This window comes from Centruroides sculpturatus, unplaced genomic scaffold, assembly GCF_000671375.1.
Source record: "Centruroides sculpturatus isolate CEXI.00-Female unplaced genomic scaffold, Cexi_2.0 scaffold201, whole genome shotgun sequence".
In the NCBI taxonomy this organism is placed as follows: Eukaryota; Metazoa; Arthropoda; class Arachnida; order Scorpiones; family Buthidae; genus Centruroides; species Centruroides sculpturatus.
In genome coordinates, this window is record NW_019384432.1 from 706,685 (window position 1) to 728,737 (window position 22,053).

Here is a 22,053-nt window from a genome sequence, read left to right on the forward strand (position 1 = left end):
AGCGCACGGCACGGCAAGCGGAGGTTGCGGGTTCAAGCCCCGTCCCGGGCCAGTTCTTTTATTCCAGAAGGTTCTAAAATTAATTTAATAATTTATTTATTTAATTAACATTAAAAACAATTGTGAAATCCATGAATTTAACACGGTTGTCGGAAATTTAATTGTAAACAGATCCGATAGAAAGTTTTTTCTATTGGATCTGTTCACTCTTTGCCAGAATCAGATCGGAGATTACCATTTATAATAACAATCAGATGGGATATCAATCACAGGTGTCAGAAAATACACTGTCATCATCAACATGGACGATCACAATACCACTTTTCCACAACAATGATATAAAAATGACAGCCATCAGAAGCTCGGGGCGATCAAACTGGAAGTTATATTTCGTGATAGTGCCCATTTCGTCTCCCAGATCTCCATTCAACAGACACGATTCAGCCCAAGGAGAAGACACAGAGGTCAGGTTTCAACAACCTGTGCAGTGCAAGTAGTCATTAGGGAGTCACCCTGTGGCCTCCTGCTTATCTCACACAATTATCAAACATACAAGTGGAAATATAAACAAAACTGCAATTGTAAAATATTGTCAAAAAAAAAAATGAATTAGATAAATGATTAAGTATGCAGTCCCTAAGCAGATTAAGTATGCAGTCCCTAAGCAGATTAAGTAATAAAATTAAAAGACAGATGTCCTGAGACCCTGAAACTTTCAGTCAGGTAATACAGATCACTATAAAAGAAGAGACATTAGATCAAGCAAACAAAAAGCAATTATAAGAACAGTAGATGACTTTAAAAATCCCAGCAAAAACCAATAAATAATTAAAGGCTATCTTAAATCAAATATAAGAACAATTAAAAGAATTAAAGACTTAAGGAAATGGGTCGAGAAAATCTAGGTATAGAAATTTCCAAAATAGATACCCATTTGAGTACAGAGATTGAAGGAAACAAATGCAGAATTTCCCATATAAAAGATATGCATCTACAATTGATTCAAGATGTACAGATAGATCATTTTATCCTCTAAGAGGTGGAAATCAAAACTTCAGAAAGGAATTCAGGCAAATAAGAAGGGCAGACATGGGGCCATACAGTAGACAAACTCAGGTAAGTCAAATAAATAAATCATAAACTTGTTATAGATCCTAGTCAAAGAACCCATAGTAATGCTTGTATACATACCCCATATTATCATTTATCCATTTCCCAAAGATCAATCTTTTATTATATAGCTGAAAACTTGAAACTAATAGAATCCATACTGCATACAGATTATACAGTAGAGCGTCGATTATCCGAAAGTCAATCATCCAAAAGAATTCCAGTCGGCAAATTTAAATTTTTGCCAGTGCTGTGGCACTGCAATCTTTGGCTATGTCTTGGGCTACTCAAATATTTTAAGTTTTTGATACTAAATTAACTTCTGAGGTATAATTTTTTATTGTTTTTATATATTTCAATATATTTATTTTGTTTGTACAAAATAAAGAAATAATGTTTAACGATATAATAGTCACGATTATTATTTTAAAAAGTTTACGTTAGGCTTAACAGCGACGAAAATTCAACGCGAAGCGACACGTAATGGAGAAAAATTTCAACATGGGATAGGTTAATATATTTTTTCATACATAATCAGTTATCTGAAATATCGATTTTCCAAACAATCCCAGTCCCCAATTGATTCAGATAATCGACACTCTACTGTAATTCATATTACTTTTTGAAATTATATCTATTACTGAATTTATTAGATTAAATCATGGAAGAAGGATAAGAATGCTATCACATTTGTACTACCTGTGCTAAATTACTGTATTTCCTTAATTAAAACCCTAGGATTCAAATAAACTTTAATCTTTGAATAAACCTTGGGGAGTAAATGTTATTAAAAATAAACCCGAGGCTGAAAGCATGAAAAACGTGAAGTATTGTATTGCAAAGTATAGGATAATGTAGTTTAGAGTGACAGGTAAGAAATTCACCTAAAATTCTCTCTCTTCATGTTATCTAAAGTCAAACAGCACTTCCTATTCCAAGGTTCATGAGAACATTTTTGGAAATAAAATTATAAATATTGTTGAATATTGAGCTTGAGAAAGTCATTATTGAGTTTATAAATCAAGAGCTTATCAATTGAAGGGCAAATAAGAAAACTCAAATTAGAGATGGTAAGCTTGAACCAGAAGATGGTAATCAAGATCCTAATTCCATCATCATCAAAACTGGCACAACAACCAAATCGGAAGTTGCTGAACAGATTAACTATGAAAATAGTACTTATTTCATATAGCATAACCCATAAATACAGGAAATAGAAGGTTTTGATAGTTCTGAAAATTAAGAATTAAGGTATTTCTTTCAATTTTTACCGTTGTTGCAAGGTAAATCCTGGGACTTCAAACAAATTCCCTGGGTTTGATCAAGAAAATACAGTATGAGAATCTGAATCAGATTCAAAACAGGATCAACTACAGTAGAAAGCTAGCATCTTGCATGCTAGCTTTCTACTGTATGATGAAGAAGCATGCATGCTTGCATGCTGCTTCTTCATCAAAGACTGGATATGCCTCCAGCCACTTACATAGTGATCATGGATTATTTCATTATCTGTTATTTTCCTTTATATGGGGGTAAAGAACCCAAATTGTCCTCTGCTATTCATTCAAGCTCCAGCATTATATCTCTATAATGGTCACAAAGTGGTGGCCTGCAAGGTGGATACAGCCTGTTAAGGCTTTATATTTTGCCCATTGCCTTGATGATTTCTTTTCTAAAAATCAATGTTTCTAACAACTTGTGGGCATTAAAATAAAAGTTTCAAATGTCTAACTCAACGATTCTCAACCACTTCAAAAATCACACGGCACTTTAGTGTGCCGCTACTGTGAATATCCATACATAAGAGATGTTAGACAAGTAGTACAATCAGTTCTACCTTTCTAGGGCATGTTTAGAAATTGTAACTGGTGTTACCAGTAACTGCTGGTAGTTACCAAGAAGTTTAGAAAGCGTGACCTAAATAACCAACTGCATTTAAAAATTACTATTATGACGTCACCAGTTGTCCTGCAGTACTTACCAAAATAACCATGTGTGCTCCCAAATTTTTAAATTATTAAAAGTGTACTGTGACAAAAAAAAGATTGAGAATCACTGGTCTAACTGTTTACATAAGTTGTAAAGGCTTGTCAACAAAAGAGTCTTTGTTAGAGTCTTTTTTTTTTTAATACAGTATGGTTTGGTTTACCAACATGGTAATGTTGAATATATGGTAATGTTAATATGGCCCATATCTGATACACATATTTGACTGGTCCTTTGCTGATTTGAGTTTGAGACCCCTGCTCTATAACTTTCCTTGCATTTGAATCTTTGGTTCTTTATGAACTTCACATTTGTTACGAGATCTATACCATCTCTGTACATGAATTCTGTCTTTATCCCAAAACATCATTCTTAAACTTTATTCAAGGTCTTGATTACACCAAAATGTCTACTTGTAGGACTGTTATAAAGTTATAGACTAAATACACAAGAAAATGGTAGTAACATCTGCCACTTAATACTTCCACCAATGTTGGTCTCCCATTGGTAGGATACATCTCTTAGGAGTAAGAAGTCCCAGAGTACACAATATCTTTTAATTACTGAACTGAAAGGTGTTACATCCTACCAGTAGGTTTTCTGTGTGCTGCCTCCCACAAGTTCTATTAATAGTCTGAAATCTGGCTCCTCCATTTGGCTCATTCTAACATTTTTATTGCTCCTTGAGTCTACAACTGACATTATGGATCTAAACCTCCTAAGGACAAGTATATGTCATGATTGTTGTTTTAGGTTGAAAATGTAAAGGCATCATAAATTATAAGACATATCTCTATTTTAGATGAACAAAAATAGATAAAAATCAAAGAAATATAATAATTGATTTTTCATTAACAAATTAAATTTGGTAATATCCAAAAAAAAGTAAAAACATACTTAAGATCTAGATAAATACAACTCTATTAATACATATTAAAGATTTATAGACATATATATTTACCTCATGCAAATATTTAATTCTTTGCTGTTGAATTGCAGAAAGAGAATGTATGGAAAATTTCAAATGCCTTAATTTCCAAATAATTTGATCAACATGTTCCAATGTTTGAGTGACATCATTAAATTTTTTTACATTTTGTTCCTACAAAGAAAATTTTAATCATAATTACAAAATTAATAAATTATCATATATTAGTTTTTGTTAATTTAAAGATACGGGAAAATTTTTATAAAAAGGCATAATCAGCAGAATTGTGATCATTAAAATATATTATTCAAAAATAATATAAAAATAAACAACAATAACTTTAATTTGTAATAAATCAAACAGATGTGTGATAAAATTTAAAAAATATATATATATAAATGTGAGGTACCAGACAGAAGCCACTTTGAAGGTCTTAAAGTGACCATTCTATCAAGAAATAAAGAACTCCATTTTCAGACATGAATAGGGAAAATTAAATGTCCTGATTGAACAATTTAAGTTTTTATTAGAACACTGGAAAAGACTACAGTCAAGGGAAACTTGCTGGAAAGGAGTCATATTTAGTCGTAAAACTGGCCTCTCCTGCGTCCTCTGATCAGTTTCAAATTGTCACCAGGTGACAAGTAGAAGCCAATGAAAAGGCTGCTTTAGGGGAAAAACTTATAAAACTGCGCAAATCAAGGATGTGACATTCTTGGTGCTCCACTTCAGGATTTTTGCAATCCTGCAGCTCAGCAGCATACATTTGTTGACTCTTGGGACTTACTGTCTCTCTCCCATGACGTTTTGTTTTACCCAGATGAGCCCTTCTCTGGAGACTTTCACCAAAAGCTGTCCACATGCCCTGGGGCCATTGATCGCAACATACGACATCGAGGGACCAAAAGGAGAACTTCCAACAGAGCTTTGGACTCTTGAGTGGACATTTCATTCCCCAAGCTCTGTTATGTTGCAACTTTGCAAAACATTGTAAGAAACTTTTGTGTATATAATAAATGGGTTAAAAGATGAAAAGCTTGTCCCAGTGAGTCTTTCCACTCCCACACAACAATGTTGACCGCTTGATTGTCCTCACATTTCCACCCAGTTGGCTAACCTCACATAAATTTGTAATTACTACTAGTTTTACTACAAAACAGGTGTAAAAAAATAAATAAAATTTTATTAGAAATAACAATTTGCAATTAACATAAGTGTTAAATAATTTGAAATAAAAACAATAAACTTGATTAAACTATGAGAAAATATTAAAACAATAGATATGTATCAACAAGTTTAGATGATGTAATTAACAAAAATTTTTTAAAAGCCTGCTGAAAAAAAGCTGTTTCAATTTCTTTAAGCATACAGATGAATCATTTTATTCTAGAGATTGACATCAATTGAATATAAGCAATGACAACTTTGCAAAAACTACAAATTGTTTCAAAATAAAATCCAATAACATAGCTGGAACACAACTTCTAAAATTAAAAATTATTCAATTTTCCAGCAAATGGGTTTAATCATTAAAACAAACATACATTTTCAGTTTATTTTATAAACCGAATTAGATGCTGAAACCTGCTTTGGATTCAACAATGCAAAGATCTGAAATCTGAAAGGAAATATTCTAATAAAATACTAATTATAATTCCATAACAATAAATTATGTGCGAGTACATTTCTTAGTTATGCATATTTTATGTTTACTGTATCACTTACAGGGATATGAAAAAATCCTCTATTAAAACATTATTAATTAATAAGTTTAAGTTACTCAGTGTTGACTCCATTATTAACTGAGAGCTTATTTCCATATGGATATAAGTGCATATGGAAATAAGGAATTACAGTAGAAAGAATATAAATCCATTTGTAAACAAACATGAATTAGAGACTATTTTTCCTATTGTATATGGGCCTATTTGACACAAATTTATAATATAAACAGTAGAGCTTGCAATGAGTAATATTACAGCACTAGTTCAAATATCACAAATTTATGTGCTTATATCCATTTAGAAATAAGCTCCTCAATTAATACTAAAATTAATATTGGAGTCAGCACTGAATAATTTAATCTTGAAATTGTGATAAACAAAAATAATCAACTGTTATTCTATAAAAACAAATTTGGAGAATAATAAGTCGTCCTAGTAAATACATTGTTTATATTCTATATTAAATGTAGTCCATAGCCATTTAAATTGAAATCAAGAGTGAAAAGTAACTAAAATCAGTTTGGAAAAAAACTAATCATGGAAAATTATGGAAACTACAGTATATGCTTTTGAAAAAAACTATAGTATTGTAATTTGCAAAACATAGCTAATAATTTTAATAAAAATAAATTTTTATATAATTAACATATTAATTCTCAATAATTTACCTTGTTAATGCAACTTGTATCTTCACAATTAATTAAAGAAAATTTGATAAATGATGCAGACAACATATCAATTAAATTACATCTTGCTATTATCCATCCAATTGCTAGTAGCAATTCTCGACTGCAAAATTTTGTCATTAAATTCAATTCTAAAAATGCTGAAGAATTATATCCCAGTAATAGCATTTTTCGTTTTAAGTCAGATAGTGTTTCTAAAAATATTGAAAAATAACAAAAGTTTTAATTTATATAATTTATAAAATTTATATTTATTAATCTCTTAATTAATTAACTCTTATTTTATAAAAAATTCAAGCTTTTTCTAATAATTTTTTATACTTTAATAAATTTCATAATTGCTATTCTAGTACTCAGAGATCAGAATTTAATAAAACGATAATATAAACATCAAGCAAAAACTTCTCTTGAAAACATTTTAAGATATTTTTTCTTTGGAGAAACTGTTAAAAGAATCTTGAAACTTTACACAAAAAACTAAGACACTTTCATAAAGTTAAAACCATTCATCTAAAAAAGTTTTTATCTCTATAACATAACACTAGGATCAAATAAGTTATTATTATTTACACTTGTTAATAGCATCAAGTTCAGGTGTTAACAAACAATATAAACCTTTTTCCAAGATGCCACTATGCAAATGTCACTAACTTGAAAATAACCATCAAATAATCAATAATTTAATTAAAATTTAACTAGAAACAGAAATAGTCACTATTGGTATGAAATTAATACATATCAATAGTGACTATATCTGTTTACACAGATTTGTACATATAATACCTTTATGAAAATTCTGCTATTTAAATTAGCATCATCATTATCTATAAAACTCATAATTTTCAGTAATTTATATGATTCTGTTACCACGAGATGGCAAATGAATAGCAACATGGGCAATTCAATAAGGACCAAAGTCTTGGATATCAAACCTTACTGATTTGTCTCAATTTCAACAAACTCCTATAGAATACTGAAGGGGAATTTTGGCTTATATTATGCACTAAATAACATAGCTTGTCTTAGAAGCTTGATCAATCAGTCGGAATATCAGAAATACCAAAACTTGGCAAGTTCACCAGATGCCCAGAAAAAATTTGTACATATTAACTGGTATATTGATGATGTTACCGATATCATCGCTAAAGTAAAATCCCTCAAGTGGCAGTGGGCTGGACATATTGCAAGAAGAACTGACCATCGCTGGACATCTGAAGTTCTTGATTGGATATCAAGAGATCGAAAACGACCAAGAAAACGTCCTCACATTCGGTGGGTTGATGAGATCAAGAGGCATCTTGGCACAACATGGAAGCGAAATGCCCAAAACAAAATACTGTGGAAGAGGCTTGGGGAGACCTTCATCCTGCAGTGGATTGATAATGGTTGATGATGATGATGATGATGATGATGATGATATTGATGATAAAATTCAAACAAAAACTATGAATAAATTATTTATTTAGCAAATAAAAAATTTCAAGTAAAATAAAAATTTTATCATATATATACATTTTAAAAAATTAGGTTTTATTGCAAAGATGAAAGATACGGCCAAAACTGCCTCATATAAGATACAAGCAAAAGCCAGAAGCATGGGCTTTAAGGCCATGTCAGAAGAAGTCACAATTTCTGGAAATGTAAGTCATGACAATTAATAAAATTGTTAGAAAGTAATTTACAAGTTTTATTTTCACTTTCACTTTCCTGGTTGTTATAATGTAACATGGGAAAGTATTATAAAATTATGTCAAATTAACCCTCTGGGATTTTTGCAAATCTTTGTTTGAGACTTCACAAATGCACAAAAGTGGGGAAATTCTGTATGTGTGTATGTTGACATCTATTTTGTTTAATATCTCTGGATGGGGTAAAAATCTCACTGAAGTGAATATCAATAAAATGTGGACTTTAGAAATAATTAAATTTATCAATGCAAAATGGCCAACGTACAGGTATTAAATATTATAGATTTGTGAATCTATAATATGTAATAACTTTGGTAAAAAAGCTTGTTAGATTTTCATTCAAACACAGAATGAAATATTTTGATTAGTTTTACTGTTAACTGCTACTGAATCGCATAAATATTTATTGAGATACAAACATTTATGAAAAACAATTTAAACAATTTCCAAGTATAGTGATAAATTTAGCATTTGGCATTAAGATAAAACTGATTTTTAATCATTAATCATATTAATTTGATGTATAATATAATATATCTATAAACTGCTTCTACTTTTATTGATGATTATTGTTATAATCTATAAATATCATATTATTAATAACAATTACATTCAACTTTCTGAGCCAAAATCAATCTAAAGTCTACAGCAATTTTAAAAATGAAAAATTCTTTGTTTAAATTTTCTAATGCTGTTTCCATTAATTTATTCAAAAATGGTGGTATGTTTATTTAAACTTGAAATGTTTTTCTATTGCTGCTTTTTAGAACATTTTTAAATTGAAAACTTATTCAATTTATCTTGAATTATTTTATCTTCCCAGGAGTTGTGCAAGAGGTTATTTTATTCAAAAAGTCTAAGGAAGATGTGAACCTAGAGTAAAATGATTTGAACACTATTCTTCATATAAATAAATAAATTTCTGAACACATGAAACAAATGTATCATATTAGTGAATAAACTTCATGAACAAGACATGCCTTACTGAATTTATGGTTTTTAGAAATAGATATTGTACAGTACATATTAAATGTTTTATTTTACTTTATGCATAAAGAAATATTTGATTTAGATAATAAAANCAGTATAAAATACTTATGGGTTTAAAAATAATAAGATTTTTATTTATATTTTTTGTAATTAGATCTGTAAAAGCAAAAAACTAAACTTATCAAATACCAATTCACTATAAATAATTTCAACTTTCACTTATTGACATCAGATTTGTTAAATTTCACAGAATCATATTATTTTTCAACTTCAAAGTAGTAAAGCTTCCTTTATTTTCTCCCACAAAAGTAATACACTCTGCTGGTCTCCCACTGTGAATGACAACAAAGTGCTAATCCTTTTATTACTTTGCTTTCAAAAACTCTATTCTCTGTCAGTAGTGAATTAACCCTTTATTTATATCTTCTAAATTCACATCTCACTAACAACATGTGATAACAGTTAAAATTTAGAGATATGTTTGAACTTGCATAAATTGGTCCAATAATGTATGTTCAATAAATGTAATGTATAATGCAATTTCCTACAATGTGGAATGTATCCCCACATTATATGGAAGTCTACTATACAGTGGGTGATCGGTTAACGAACAGTTCGGTTAACTAACAAATCAAATAACAAACACTTTCACAAAAGATTTTTATGTTCGGAAAATGAACACCTCACAGAACAAACACAAGAAGCGATGTAAAATAATGAATACCGATTGATCTTCCCTTGTCTTCAGGCAACAATTCGAAACTTTTCGGAGTACAGATGTCAACATCAATGCTCAACCCTGTGTATACTGATCGAATAGTATTCCTCTGAACTTTGAAACTCTCCCTTGTAATTCCAGCCTTTTATTTTTCTGACAGAAACAATTTTCATAGTATTTGTGAGACTGTCAGGTTAAGTTTTGCGTCAGTTTTTATTTCCGAAAGATGAGAGTATAATAGCAAAGGTGGGCAGAAGATGTCTGATGTTGATGGGCAGTATGGCTTGAACAGGTCTACAGTAGACTGCAGTTCAATCTTATCTAAGAAAGATACAGTATAATCAAGAAGACTCAAGCAGCGAAAGGAGTAACAAAAATCACATCTGAGAAATAAAGAACATTGAAGAGCTCATAATGGAACCTGAAACTGATCTGACGACAGAACAGCAAGAACTCTTGAATGCAGAACACCAAGAAACTTGGCGAGATATGTTTTCTTCTGAAAAAAGGATTAATGCTGATATCTGCTATTGAAGATCTTTTGAAGAAGTGGGAGGATGCCAGAACAATTGTCTTAGAATGGCATCCAAACAAGGTTGAGGATAATAATAGGCTTGAGGATCTCTACAATTACAATGCTATTAATTACTTCTGAAAAATCCTGAAGAAGAGAGAAAAGCAATCGACATTAGACAGATTCTTTAACCCCCACAATGGAAATAAACATGACTAATAAAAATGCAAGACTGTGTATGTATGTATTTTTATTATTACATATAAATAAACATAGTAAGAAAGTATACAATAATACCCTGAACTTATGCGATAGGTGGGACCGAGTGATAACCACGTAAGTCGAATTCGCGTAAGTTGGGGTATAATTTTGCAATTTGTGTAAAATCCAAGTCGGATGTAAGCTAATAAATGTTCTCGTTAATCTTATCTCATCTTTTGATTCATTCACAGTTACAAGAAATCACCATATAGAGCCTCTCAAGTCTCAGTAGATATAACAAACACAGAAATAAATAACACAAAATAAATTGTAGCTATGTGTCGATTCCACACAACACATCTGAACACAAAAGCTGAACAATAGTGTAGGGGGAGTGAGTAACCAAGAGTTGCAAGGCACCCAAACAAAAGATGAATCGACAAGATTTGAAAAGTTGTGTAACTCCGGGTTCGCGTAAGTCGGGATAGTGTAAGTCGAGGTAATATTGTATATTTTTTATATTTTGGAGTTTCCAGAAAGAATTAATCAAATTCCCATAAAAACCTACAATAAATCGATGATCAGTTAACAAATGAAGTCATGGAACAGATTCTGTTCGTTAACTAATCACCCGCTGTATTCAAATTTAATTCTAATTATTAAATTTAATACAAGATGACAACTTAAAAAATTCAGTTCATAATTTCTTAACTGAGTAAGTAAACAGAAAACAAAGAACTATCATGCTAGTTTTTTTTTGATCAAATAGATAGCATATACTATTTCATACATGCCTATCTGAAAATTAAATTGGATACTGTTTCATTTTCTCTATATAATGAAATTTAATCATATTAAATTAGTGCCTCCTGTAAATTTATTTACTGTTATGGAATTTTTAATATAAATATCATACCTTTTCATGAAGATTTATATTTGTAATCACTATACTCTCTAACATACTTAAATGGGAATAACTAGAAGCCAGACTTTTATCGAGAGTTACTTTATGTATCTATAAAGAAAATTTATAAACCATTAAATAAGTTCATCAGTAATTACTGTATAAATTAAAATGAAGATATAAAATATTTATTTATACAGTAGAGCATCGTTTATCCGAAAGTCAATTATCTGAAACATCAATTATCCGAAAGAATTCCAGCTGGCAAATTTAAATTTTCGCCAGTGCTGTGGCACTGCAATCTTTGGCTATGTCTTGGGCTACTCAAATATTTTAAGTTTTTGATACTAAATTAACTTCTGAGGTATAATTTTTTATTGTTTTTATATATTTCAATATATTTATTTTGTTTGTACAAAATAAAAAAANACCTTGTTAATGCAACTTGTATCTTCACAATTAATTAAAGAAAATTTGATAAATGATGCAGACAACATATCAATTAAATTACATCTTGCTATTATCCATCCAATTGCTAGTAGCAATTCTCGACTGCAAAATTTTGTCATTAAATTCAATTCTAAAAATGCTGAAGAATTATATCCCAGTAATAGCATTTTTCGTTTTAAGTCAGATAGTGTTTCTAAAAATATTGAAAAATAACAAAAGTTTTAATTTATATAATTTATAAAATTTATATTTATTAATCTCTTAATTAATTAACTCTTATTTTATAAAAAATTCAAGCTTTTTCTAATAATTTTTTATACTTTAATAAATTTCATAATTGCTATTCTAGTACTCAGAGATCAGAATTTAATAAAACGATAATATAAACATCAAGCAAAAACTTCTCTTGAAAACATTTTAAGATATTTTTTCTTTGGAGAAACTGTTAAAAGAATCTTGAAACTTTACACAAAAAACTAAGACACTTTCATAAAGTTAAAACCATTCATCTAAAAAAGTTTTTATCTCTATAACATAACACTAGGATCAAATAAGTTATTATTATTTACACTTGTTAATAGCATCAAGTTCAGGTGTTAACAAACAATATAAACCTTTTTCCAAGATGCCACTATGCAAATGTCACTAACTTGAAAATAACCATCAAATAATCAATAATTTAATTAAAATTTAACTAGAAACAGAAATAGTCACTATTGGTATGAAATTAATACATATCAATAGTGACTATATCTGTTTACACAGATTTGTACATATAATACCTTTATGAAAATTCTGCTATTTAAATTAGCATCATCATTATCTATAAAACTCATAATTTTCAGTAATTTATATGATTCTGTTACCACGAGATGGCAAATGAATAGCAACATGGGCAATTCAATAAGGACCAAAGTCTTGGATATCAAACCTTACTGATTTGTCTCAATTTCAACAAACTCCTATAGAATACTGAAGGGGAATTTTGGCTTATATTATGCACTAAATAACATAGCTTGTCTTAGAAGCTTGATCAATCAGTCAGAATATCAGAAATACCAAAACTTGGCAATTTCACCAGATGCCCAGAAAAAATTTGTACATATTAACTGGTATATTGATGATGTTACCGATATCATCGCTAAAGTAAAATCCCTCAAGTGGCAGTGGGCTGGACATATTGCAAGAAGAACTGACCATCGCTGGACATCTGAAGTTCTTGATTGGATATCAAGAGATCGAAAACGACCAAGAAAACGTCCTCACATTCGGTGGGTTGATGAGATCAAGAGGCATCTTGGCACAACATGGAAGCGAAATGCCCAAAACAAAATACTGTGGAAGAGGCTTGGGGAGACCTTCATCCTGCAGTGGATTGATAATGGTTGATGATGATGATGATGATGATGATGATGATATTGATGATAAAATTCAAACAAAAACTATGAATAAATTATTTATTTAGCAAATAAAAAATTTCAAGTAAAATAAAAATTTTATCATATATATACATTTTAAAAAATTAGGTTTTATTGCAAAGATGAAAGATACGGCCAAAACTGCCTCATATAAGATACAAGCAAAAGCCAGAAGCATGGGCTTTAAGGCCATGTCAGAAGAAGTCACAATTTCTGGAAATGTAAGTCATGACAATTAATAAAATTGTTATGAAGTAATTTACAAGTTTTATTTTCACTTTCACTTTCCTGGTTGTTATAATGTAACATGGGAAAGTATTATAAAATTATGTCAAATTAACCCTCTGGGATTTTTGCAAATCTTTGTTTGAGACTTCACAAATGCACAAAAGTGGGGAAATTCTGTATGTGTGTATGTTGACATCTATTTTGTTTAATATCTCTGGATGGGGTAAAAATCTCACTGAAGTGAATATCAATAAAATGTGGACTTTAGAAATAATTAAATTTATCAATGCAAAATGGCCAACGTACAGGTATTAAATATTATAGATTTGTGAATCTATAATGTGTGATAAAATTTAAAAAATATATATATATAAATGTGAGGTACCAGACAGAAGCCACTTTGAAGGTCTTAAAGTGACCATTCTATCAAGAAATAAAGAACTCCATTTTCAGACATGAATAGGGAAAATTAAATGTCCTGATTGAACAATTTAAGTTTTTATTAGAACACTGGAAAAGACTACAGTCAAGGGAAACTTGCTGGAAAGGAGTCATATTTAGTCGTAAAACTGGCCTCTCCTGCGTCCTCTGATCAGTTTCAAATTGTCACCAGGTGACAAGTAGAAGCCAATGAAAAGGCTGCTTTAGGGGAAAAACTTATAAAACTGCGCAAATCAAGGATGTGACATTCTTGGTGCTCCACTTCAGGATTTTTGCAATCCTGCAGCTCAGCAGCATACATTTGTTGACTCTTGGGACTTACTGTCTCTCTCCCATGACGTTTTGTTTTACCCAGATGAGCCCTTCTCTGGAGACTTTCACCAAAAGCTGTCCACATGCCCTGGGGCCATTGATCGCAACATACGACATCGAGGGACCAAAAGGAGAACTTCCAACAGAGCTTTGGACTCTTGAGTGGACATTTCATTCCCCAAGCTCTGTTATGTTGCAACTTTGCAAAACATTGTAAGAAACTTTTGTGTATATAATAAATGGGTTAAAAGATGAAAAGCTTGTCCCAGTGAGTCTTTCCACTCCCACACAACAATGTTGACCGCTTGATTGTCCTCACATTTTCACCCAGTTGGCTAACCTCACATAAATTTGTAATTACTACTAGTTTTACTACAAAACAGGTGTAAAAAAATAAATAAAATTTTATTAGAAATAACAATTTGCAATTAACATAAGTGTTAAATAATTTGAAATAAAAACAATAAACTTGATTAAACTATGAGAAAATATTAAAACAATAGATATGTATCAACAAGTTTAGATGATGTAATTAACAAAAATTTTTTAAAAGCCTGCTGAAAAAAAGCTGTTTCAATTTCTTTAAGCATACAGATGAATCATTTTATTCTAGAGATTGACATCAATTGAATATAAGCAATGACAACTTTGCAAAAACTACAAATTGTTTCAAAATAAAATCCAATAACATAGCTGGAACACAACTTCTAAAATTAAAAATTATTCAATTTTCCAGCAAATGGGTTTAATCATTAAAACAAACATACATTTTCAGTTTATTTTATAAACCGAATTAGATGCTGAAACCTGCTTTGGATTCAACAATGCAAAGATCTGAAATCTGAAAGGAAATATTCTAATAAAATACTAATTATAATTCCATAACAATAAATTATGTGCGAGTACATTTCTTAGTTATGCATATTTTATGTTTACTGTATCACTTACAGGGATATGAAAAAATCCTCTATTAAAACATTATTAATTAATAAGTTTAAGTTACTCAGTGTTGACTCCATTATTAACTGAGAGCTTATTTCCATATGGATATAAGTGCATATGGAAATAAGGAATTACAGTAGAAAGAATATAAATCCATTTGTAAACAAACATGAATTAGAGACTATTTTTCCTATTGTATATGGGCCTATTTGACACAAATTTATAATATAAACAGTAGAGCTTGCAATGAGTAATATTACAGCACTAGTTCAAATATCACAAATTTATGTGCTTATATCCATTTAGAAATAAGCTCCTCAATTAATACTAAAATTAATATTGGAGTCAGCACTGAATAATTTAATCTTGAAATTGTGATAAACAAAAATAATCAACTGTTATTCTATAAAAACAAATTTGGAGAATAATAAGTCGTCCTAGTAAATACATTGTTTATATTCTATATTAAATGTAGTCCATAGCCATTTAAATTGAAATCAAGAGTGAAAAGTAACTAAAATCAGTTTGGAAAAAAACTAATCATGGAAAATTATGGAAACTACAGTATATGCTTTTGAAAAAAACTATAGTATTGTAATTTGCAAAACATAGCTAATAATTTTAATAAAAATAAATTTTTATATAATTAACATATTAATTCTCAATAATTTACCTTGTTAATGCAACTTGTATCTTCACAATTAATTAAAGAAAATTTGATAAATGATGCAGACAACATATCAATTAAATTACATCTTGCTATTATCCATCCAATTGCTAGTAGCAATTCTCGACTGCAAAATTTTGTCATTAAATTCAATTCTAAAAATGCTGAAGAATTATATCCCAGTAATAGCATTTTTCGTTTTAAGTCAGATAGTGTTTCTAAAAATATTGAAAAATAACAAAAGTTTTAATTTATATAATTTATAAAATTTATATTTATTAATCTCTTAATTAATTAACTCTTATTTTATAAAAAATTCAAGCTTTTTCTAATAATTTTTTATACTTTAATAAATTTCATAATTGCTATTCTAGTACTCAGAGATCAGAATTTAATAAAACGATAATATAAACATCAAGCAAAAACTTCTCTTGAAAACATTTTAAGATATTTTTTCTTTGGAGAAACTGTTAAAAGAATCTTGAAACTTTACACAAAAAACTAAGACACTTTCATAAAGTTAAAACCATTCATCTAAAAAAGTTTTTATCTCTATAACATAACACTAGGATCAAATAAGTTATTATTATTTACACTTGTTAATAGCATCAAGTTCAGGTGTTAACAAACAATATAAACCTTTTTCCAAGATGCCACTATGCAAATGTCACTAACTTGAAAATAACCATCAAATAATCAATAATTTAATTAAAATTTAACTAGAAACAGAAATAGTCACTATTGGTATGAAATTAATACATATCAATAGTGACTATATCTGTTTACACAGATTTGTACATATAATACCTTTATGAAAATTCTGCTATTTAAATTAGCATCATCATTATCTATAAAACTCATAATTTTCAGTAATTTATATGATTCTGTTACCACGAGATGGCAAATGAATAGCAACATGGGCAATTCAATAAGGACCAAAGTCTTGGATATCAAACCTTACTGATTTGTCTCAATTTCAACAAACTCCTATAGAATACTGAAGGGGAATTTTGGCTTATATTATGCACTAAATAACATAGCTTGTCTTAGAAGCTTGATCAATCAGTCAGAATATCAGAAATACCAAAACTTGGCAATTTCACCAGATGCCCAGAAAAAATTTGTACATATTAACTGGTATATTGATGATGTTACCGATATCATCGCTAAAGTAAAATCCCTCAAGTGGCAGTGGGCTGGACATATTGCAAGAAGAACTGACCATCGCTGGACATCTGAAGTTCTTGATTGGATATCAAGAGATCGAAAACGACCAAGAAAACGTCCTCACATTCGGTGGGTTGATGAGATCAAGAGGCATCTTGGCACAACATGGAAGCGAAATGCCCAAAACAAAATACTGTGGAAGAGGCTTGGGGAGACCTTCATCCTGCAGTGGATTGATAATGGTTGATGATGATGATGATGATGATGATGATGATATTGATGATAAAATTCAAACAAAAACTATGAATAAATTATTTATTTAGCAAATAAAAAATTTCAAGTAAAATAAAAATTTTATCATATATATACATTTTAAAAAATTAGGTTTTATTGCAAAGATGAAAGATACGGCCAAAACTGCCTCATATAAGATACAAGCAAAAGCCAGAAGCATGGGCTTTAAGGCCATGTCAGAAGAAGTCACAATTTCTGGAAATGTAAGTCATGACAATTAATAAAATTGTTATGAAGTAATTTACAAGTTTTATTTTCACTTTCACTTTCCTGGTTGTTATAATGTAACATGGGAAAGTATTATAAAATTATGTCAAATTAACCCTCTGGGATTTTTGCAAATCTTTGTTTGAGACTTCACAAATGCACAAAAGTGGGGAAATTCTGTATGTGTGTATGTTGACATCTATTTTGTTTAATATCTCTGGATGGGGTAAAAATCTCACTGAAGTGAATATCAATAAAATGTGGACTTTAGAAATAATTAAATTTATCAATGCAAAATGGCCAACGTACAGGTATTAAATATTATAGATTTGTGAATCTATAATATGTAATAACTTTGGTAAAAAAGCTTGTTAGATTTTCATTCAAACACAGAATGAAATATTTTGATTAGTTTTACTGTTAACTGCTACTGAATCGCATAAATATTTATTGAGATACAAACATTTATGAAAAACAATTTAAACAATTTCCAAGTATAGTGATAAATTTAGCATTTGGCATTAAGATAAAACTGATTTTTAATCATTAATCATATTAATTTGATGTATAATATAATATATCTATAAACTGCTTCTACTTTTATTGATGATTATTGTTATAATCTATAAATATCATATTATTAATAACAATTACATTCAACTTTCTGAGCCAAAATCAATCTAAAGTCTACAGCAATTTTAAAAATGAAAAATTCTTTGTTTAAATTTTCTAATGCTGTTTCCATTAATTTATTCAAAAATGGTGGTATGTTTATTTAAACTTGAAATGTTTTTCTATTGCTGCTTATTAGAACATTTTTAAATTGAAAACTTATTCAATTTATCTTGAATTATTTTATCTTCCCAGGAGTTGTGCAAGAGGTTATTTTATTCAAAAAGTCTAAGGAAGATGTGAACCTAGAGTAAAATGATTTGAACACTATTCTTCATATAAATAAATAAATTTCTGAACACATGAAACAAATGTATCATATTAGTGAATAAACTTCATGAACAAGACATGCCTTACTGAATTTATGGTTTTTAGAAATAGATATTGTACAGTACATATTAAATGTTTTATTTTACTTTATGCATAAAGAAATATTTGATTTAGATAATAAAAATAATAAAAACAAGTTATACAACAAAAGAGTAAAAAAGATAGAATATATTAACATATTATATATAAAAATATTTAACAGCTGTGTACCAATTCACCATTGTAACTTACCATTCCCTAATTCTTTACAACAAGAAAGTTTCTGTTCTTGTAACCAAAATGTGAATTCATATAATAGCTTCCATAGTTGAAATATCTGAAAACAATAATGTATAAATGTTTTTTTATCTTTACATTTTTTATAAAAATAATCAAAATCTCTACTGATATACTGTAGCCTTTCAAATTTAAAAAAAAAAAATCAATTTTAGAACTACATATTTCAAATATTTAACAAAACAAAGTATTAATTTAAGAAATTTAAACGTTATTTAGTAGATAAGCATCATTAAAATAATACAAATGTTACTGAACTAAATTTTTTATAAAATTTAATAAAAATATTTCTTTTTAAAATCAAACAATTACTGTTAAAGGACAGCTGTTTTTCTACCTAAAAGCACTACAGAATAAAATATAAGATGAAATACTTTGATGGAAACATTTCAAATCTAGAATAACGTACAAATTAATCTAGGACAGTTTATGTAATTTCGACATATTCAACAATATTAATGTATAAAAAAACAAGAAAACAATCAAACTTATAACTCAGTATTTGATTTAAAATAGGAAATTGAAACATATTTCATGCCAAAATTTAATTTAAAAGATTTATTTAGAAGTACTTATTGATATTCTCATAAGAATTAACATTAGGTTTTTTAAAATATCACCTGTGAAAATTAATATAAATTGGACTAATATATAGATTTCTAGTAGATTTAAGTTTTATTTTCAGTGCTCTGTATATAATGAAAATTAATTAATTTCACCAGAGCAAAGATAACAGCATCAATTAGATGAAAATAATTTAACAGTACACATTTAAAAGCCAATGGTTAGCTACTCCAATTACTATTTTTTCTTTAGAACTGAACATGATTTAATATTAATCATCCATGAAGATATGCACAATATTTCTTTTGATGCTTTAAGATGGATCATTATTATAAGGAATTTTTTTGAAATGTAAAAATTATGATAAATAAATCAATAAATAATTAAGATCCAAGTATTTTTGAAAGAAGTTGCATCAAAATGTACCAATAACAATTATTTATATGACATTCTACAATTTGCTATCTTATAGAACTTCAGAAAGAAAATTATTGCTCAGAATTAATACAAAATCGAAATTTTCAATTATCATCATCAAAGAGAAACTTGAAATTGCCACTTATTTTACATTAACCTATCAGAAATTATCTACTCACAACGTCATCTTGATTAAATTTTGCTTTTCGGAATGTTTCGGGTACCACTGGAGAAAATCCAATCAGATTTAATAATTTACATAACCATTGGATATTTTCCTTAATTTCCATTTTCAAAGTGAAATCGATTATTATTATAATTAAAACACAACATGGGTAGCAAAATAATCAATATTAGTAATAAATGTTGCCAGCCTGTAAAAACAAACTTTTAGAATAGGAAAAAAAATATGATCGTTATCCATTAGCGATCTAACTCAAATAATCAAATTTGAAATTAACAAAACCAATTGTCAGTGATATTACAAGTCTGTCTAACCGTTCTAATATTAATAATTCCATTTTATTTTTTGCATTCTTCTGGTTTTTCTAAAAATTCTTGATACAGCTGAATTTTCAATTATTAATTCATTTGTGTGTAATTAAAAGTTTATTTTTTGTGTAATATTATTATTATTTACTCTTTTTGTCCCGTTTTACGCATAATACCTATAGTACAATAGGAAAACGTTGAGTGGTCATTTTATGTAGCGGGAAATTGAATATCCGCCATAAGGGTTTCCAATTTAGCGGAATCCGCTGTATCAAGCTTTTCCTTAACATCGTCTAACGACTTACAAGTTATCTTCTCCGTCTAGAACAGTGGTTCCCAATTAGTTTTTCCTGCGTACCACTTCAAAAAAGAGCTCAAACTCGCGTACCCCTTATAGCAGAAATTCATATTAATCCATACTAATATTATAAATTCGAAGGTAATTCTGTCTGTCTGTCACCTTTTCACGTCTAAACCGCTGAACAGGTTTTAATAAAATTTGGCACAGAGATAGCTTACATGTTGGAGATGGACATAGGCTACATTTTACTGCGAGAAAATATCTTACTCCCACGAGAAAATTTGATATAATGCGGGCAAAGCTGTGGGTAGACAGCTAGTGATAAATAGAATAAGTTTTTTTTACATTTATTACCTTTAAAATACAATTCTAATAATAATGAAAATAACATAATGTTATTTAATTTTAATGTGACAAATATGCACAATTTTCTTTGCACAACTTTGTAAAATTTGGTTGTTTTTTGGTCAGCTTCAGTCTCGAGTCATCTTCGAGTTGAAGTCGGTTACGATGTTTAGTTTTCATATTTATCATGGCCGAAAATCCGTTCTCGCAGAGGTATGTTGGCAAAATGGTAGTAAATATTTTTTGCCGCTTCGCTGACATGATAATAATGATAATTGTACAATTAACACAAATTGTGTTAATTGTACAATTTTTGTTTCTTGAGTAAGAATTTCATTTAGGTATTGTCACAAATGCATTTTTTGATGAAATTTCGAGAATATTTTTAGTTAGAAATAAACGAATGTGTGCATTCGACATCATGTTGCAAATTGCCGAATTTTTGATGGGCCACCCATTGTTTTTTTGATTGCTTTATCTGATGCATTTAAATTTTAAATCGGCCGATTTTAGATTGCCGTGTGTACCCCTTCATGCAATTTCGCGTACCCCCAGGGGTACGCGTACCATTAATTGGGAACCATGGCTCTAGATCAGTGGTTCCCAATTAGTTTTTCCTGCGTACCACTTCAAAAAAGAGCTCAAACTCGCGTACCCCTTATAGCAGAAATTCATATTAATCCATACTAATAAATTCGAAGATAATGCTGTCTGTCTGTCACCTTTTTACGCCTAAACCGCTGAACAGGTTTTAATAAAATTTGGCACAGAGATAGCTTACATGTTGGAGATGGACATAGGCTACATTTTACTGCGAGAAAATATCTTACTCCCACGAGAAAATTCGATATAATGCGGGCGAAACTGTGGGTAGACAGCAAGTGATAAATAGAATAAGTTTTTTTTTACATTTATTACCTTTAAAATACAATTCTAATAATAATGAAAATAACATAAGGTTATTTAATTTTAATGCGACAAATGTGCACGATTTTCTTTTCAAAACTTTGTAAAATCTGGTTGCTTTTTGGTCAGCTTCAGTCTCGAGTCATCTTCGAGTTGAAGTCGGTGATGACGTTTA

General features: G+C 29.3%; 3 protein-coding genes across 3 annotated transcripts in view; all 3 read right to left on the reverse strand.

Annotated features, from left to right (window-relative positions):
• The window catches only part of LOC111619785, a 24,365-nt gene extending 12,809 nt beyond the window's left edge, over positions 1–11,556 (reverse strand). Inside the window, exon 1 of the mRNA XM_023361595.1 lies at positions 11,462–11,556. Within this exon, the coding sequence (XP_023217363.1) occupies positions 11,462–11,506 (45 nt within the window). The 5' untranslated portion in view covers positions 11,507–11,556. The remainder of the gene's footprint in view (positions 1–11,461) is intronic.
• On the reverse strand, positions 3,256–7,928 carry LOC111619784. The gene is made up of 3 exons (XM_023361594.1): positions 7,566–7,928; positions 6,417–6,628; positions 3,256–4,198 (listed from the first exon to the last, which is right to left on the reverse strand). Exons 1-3 carry the CDS (start codon positions 7,633–7,635, stop codon positions 4,001–4,003), a joined length of 480 nt encoding a protein of 159 aa, XP_023217362.1. The 5' UTR covers positions 7,636–7,928; the 3' UTR covers positions 3,256–4,000.
• A 4,345-nt stretch (positions 11,557–15,901) lies between the features above and the next one.
• Positions 15,902–20,175, reverse strand: LOC111619775. The gene is made up of 3 exons (XM_023361590.1): positions 20,014–20,175; positions 18,809–18,893; positions 15,902–16,125 (listed from the first exon to the last, which is right to left on the reverse strand). Exons 1-3 carry the CDS (start codon positions 20,122–20,124, stop codon positions 15,902–15,904), a joined length of 420 nt encoding a protein of 139 aa, XP_023217358.1. The 5' UTR covers positions 20,125–20,175.
• Positions 20,176–22,053: the final 1,878 nt, after the last annotated feature.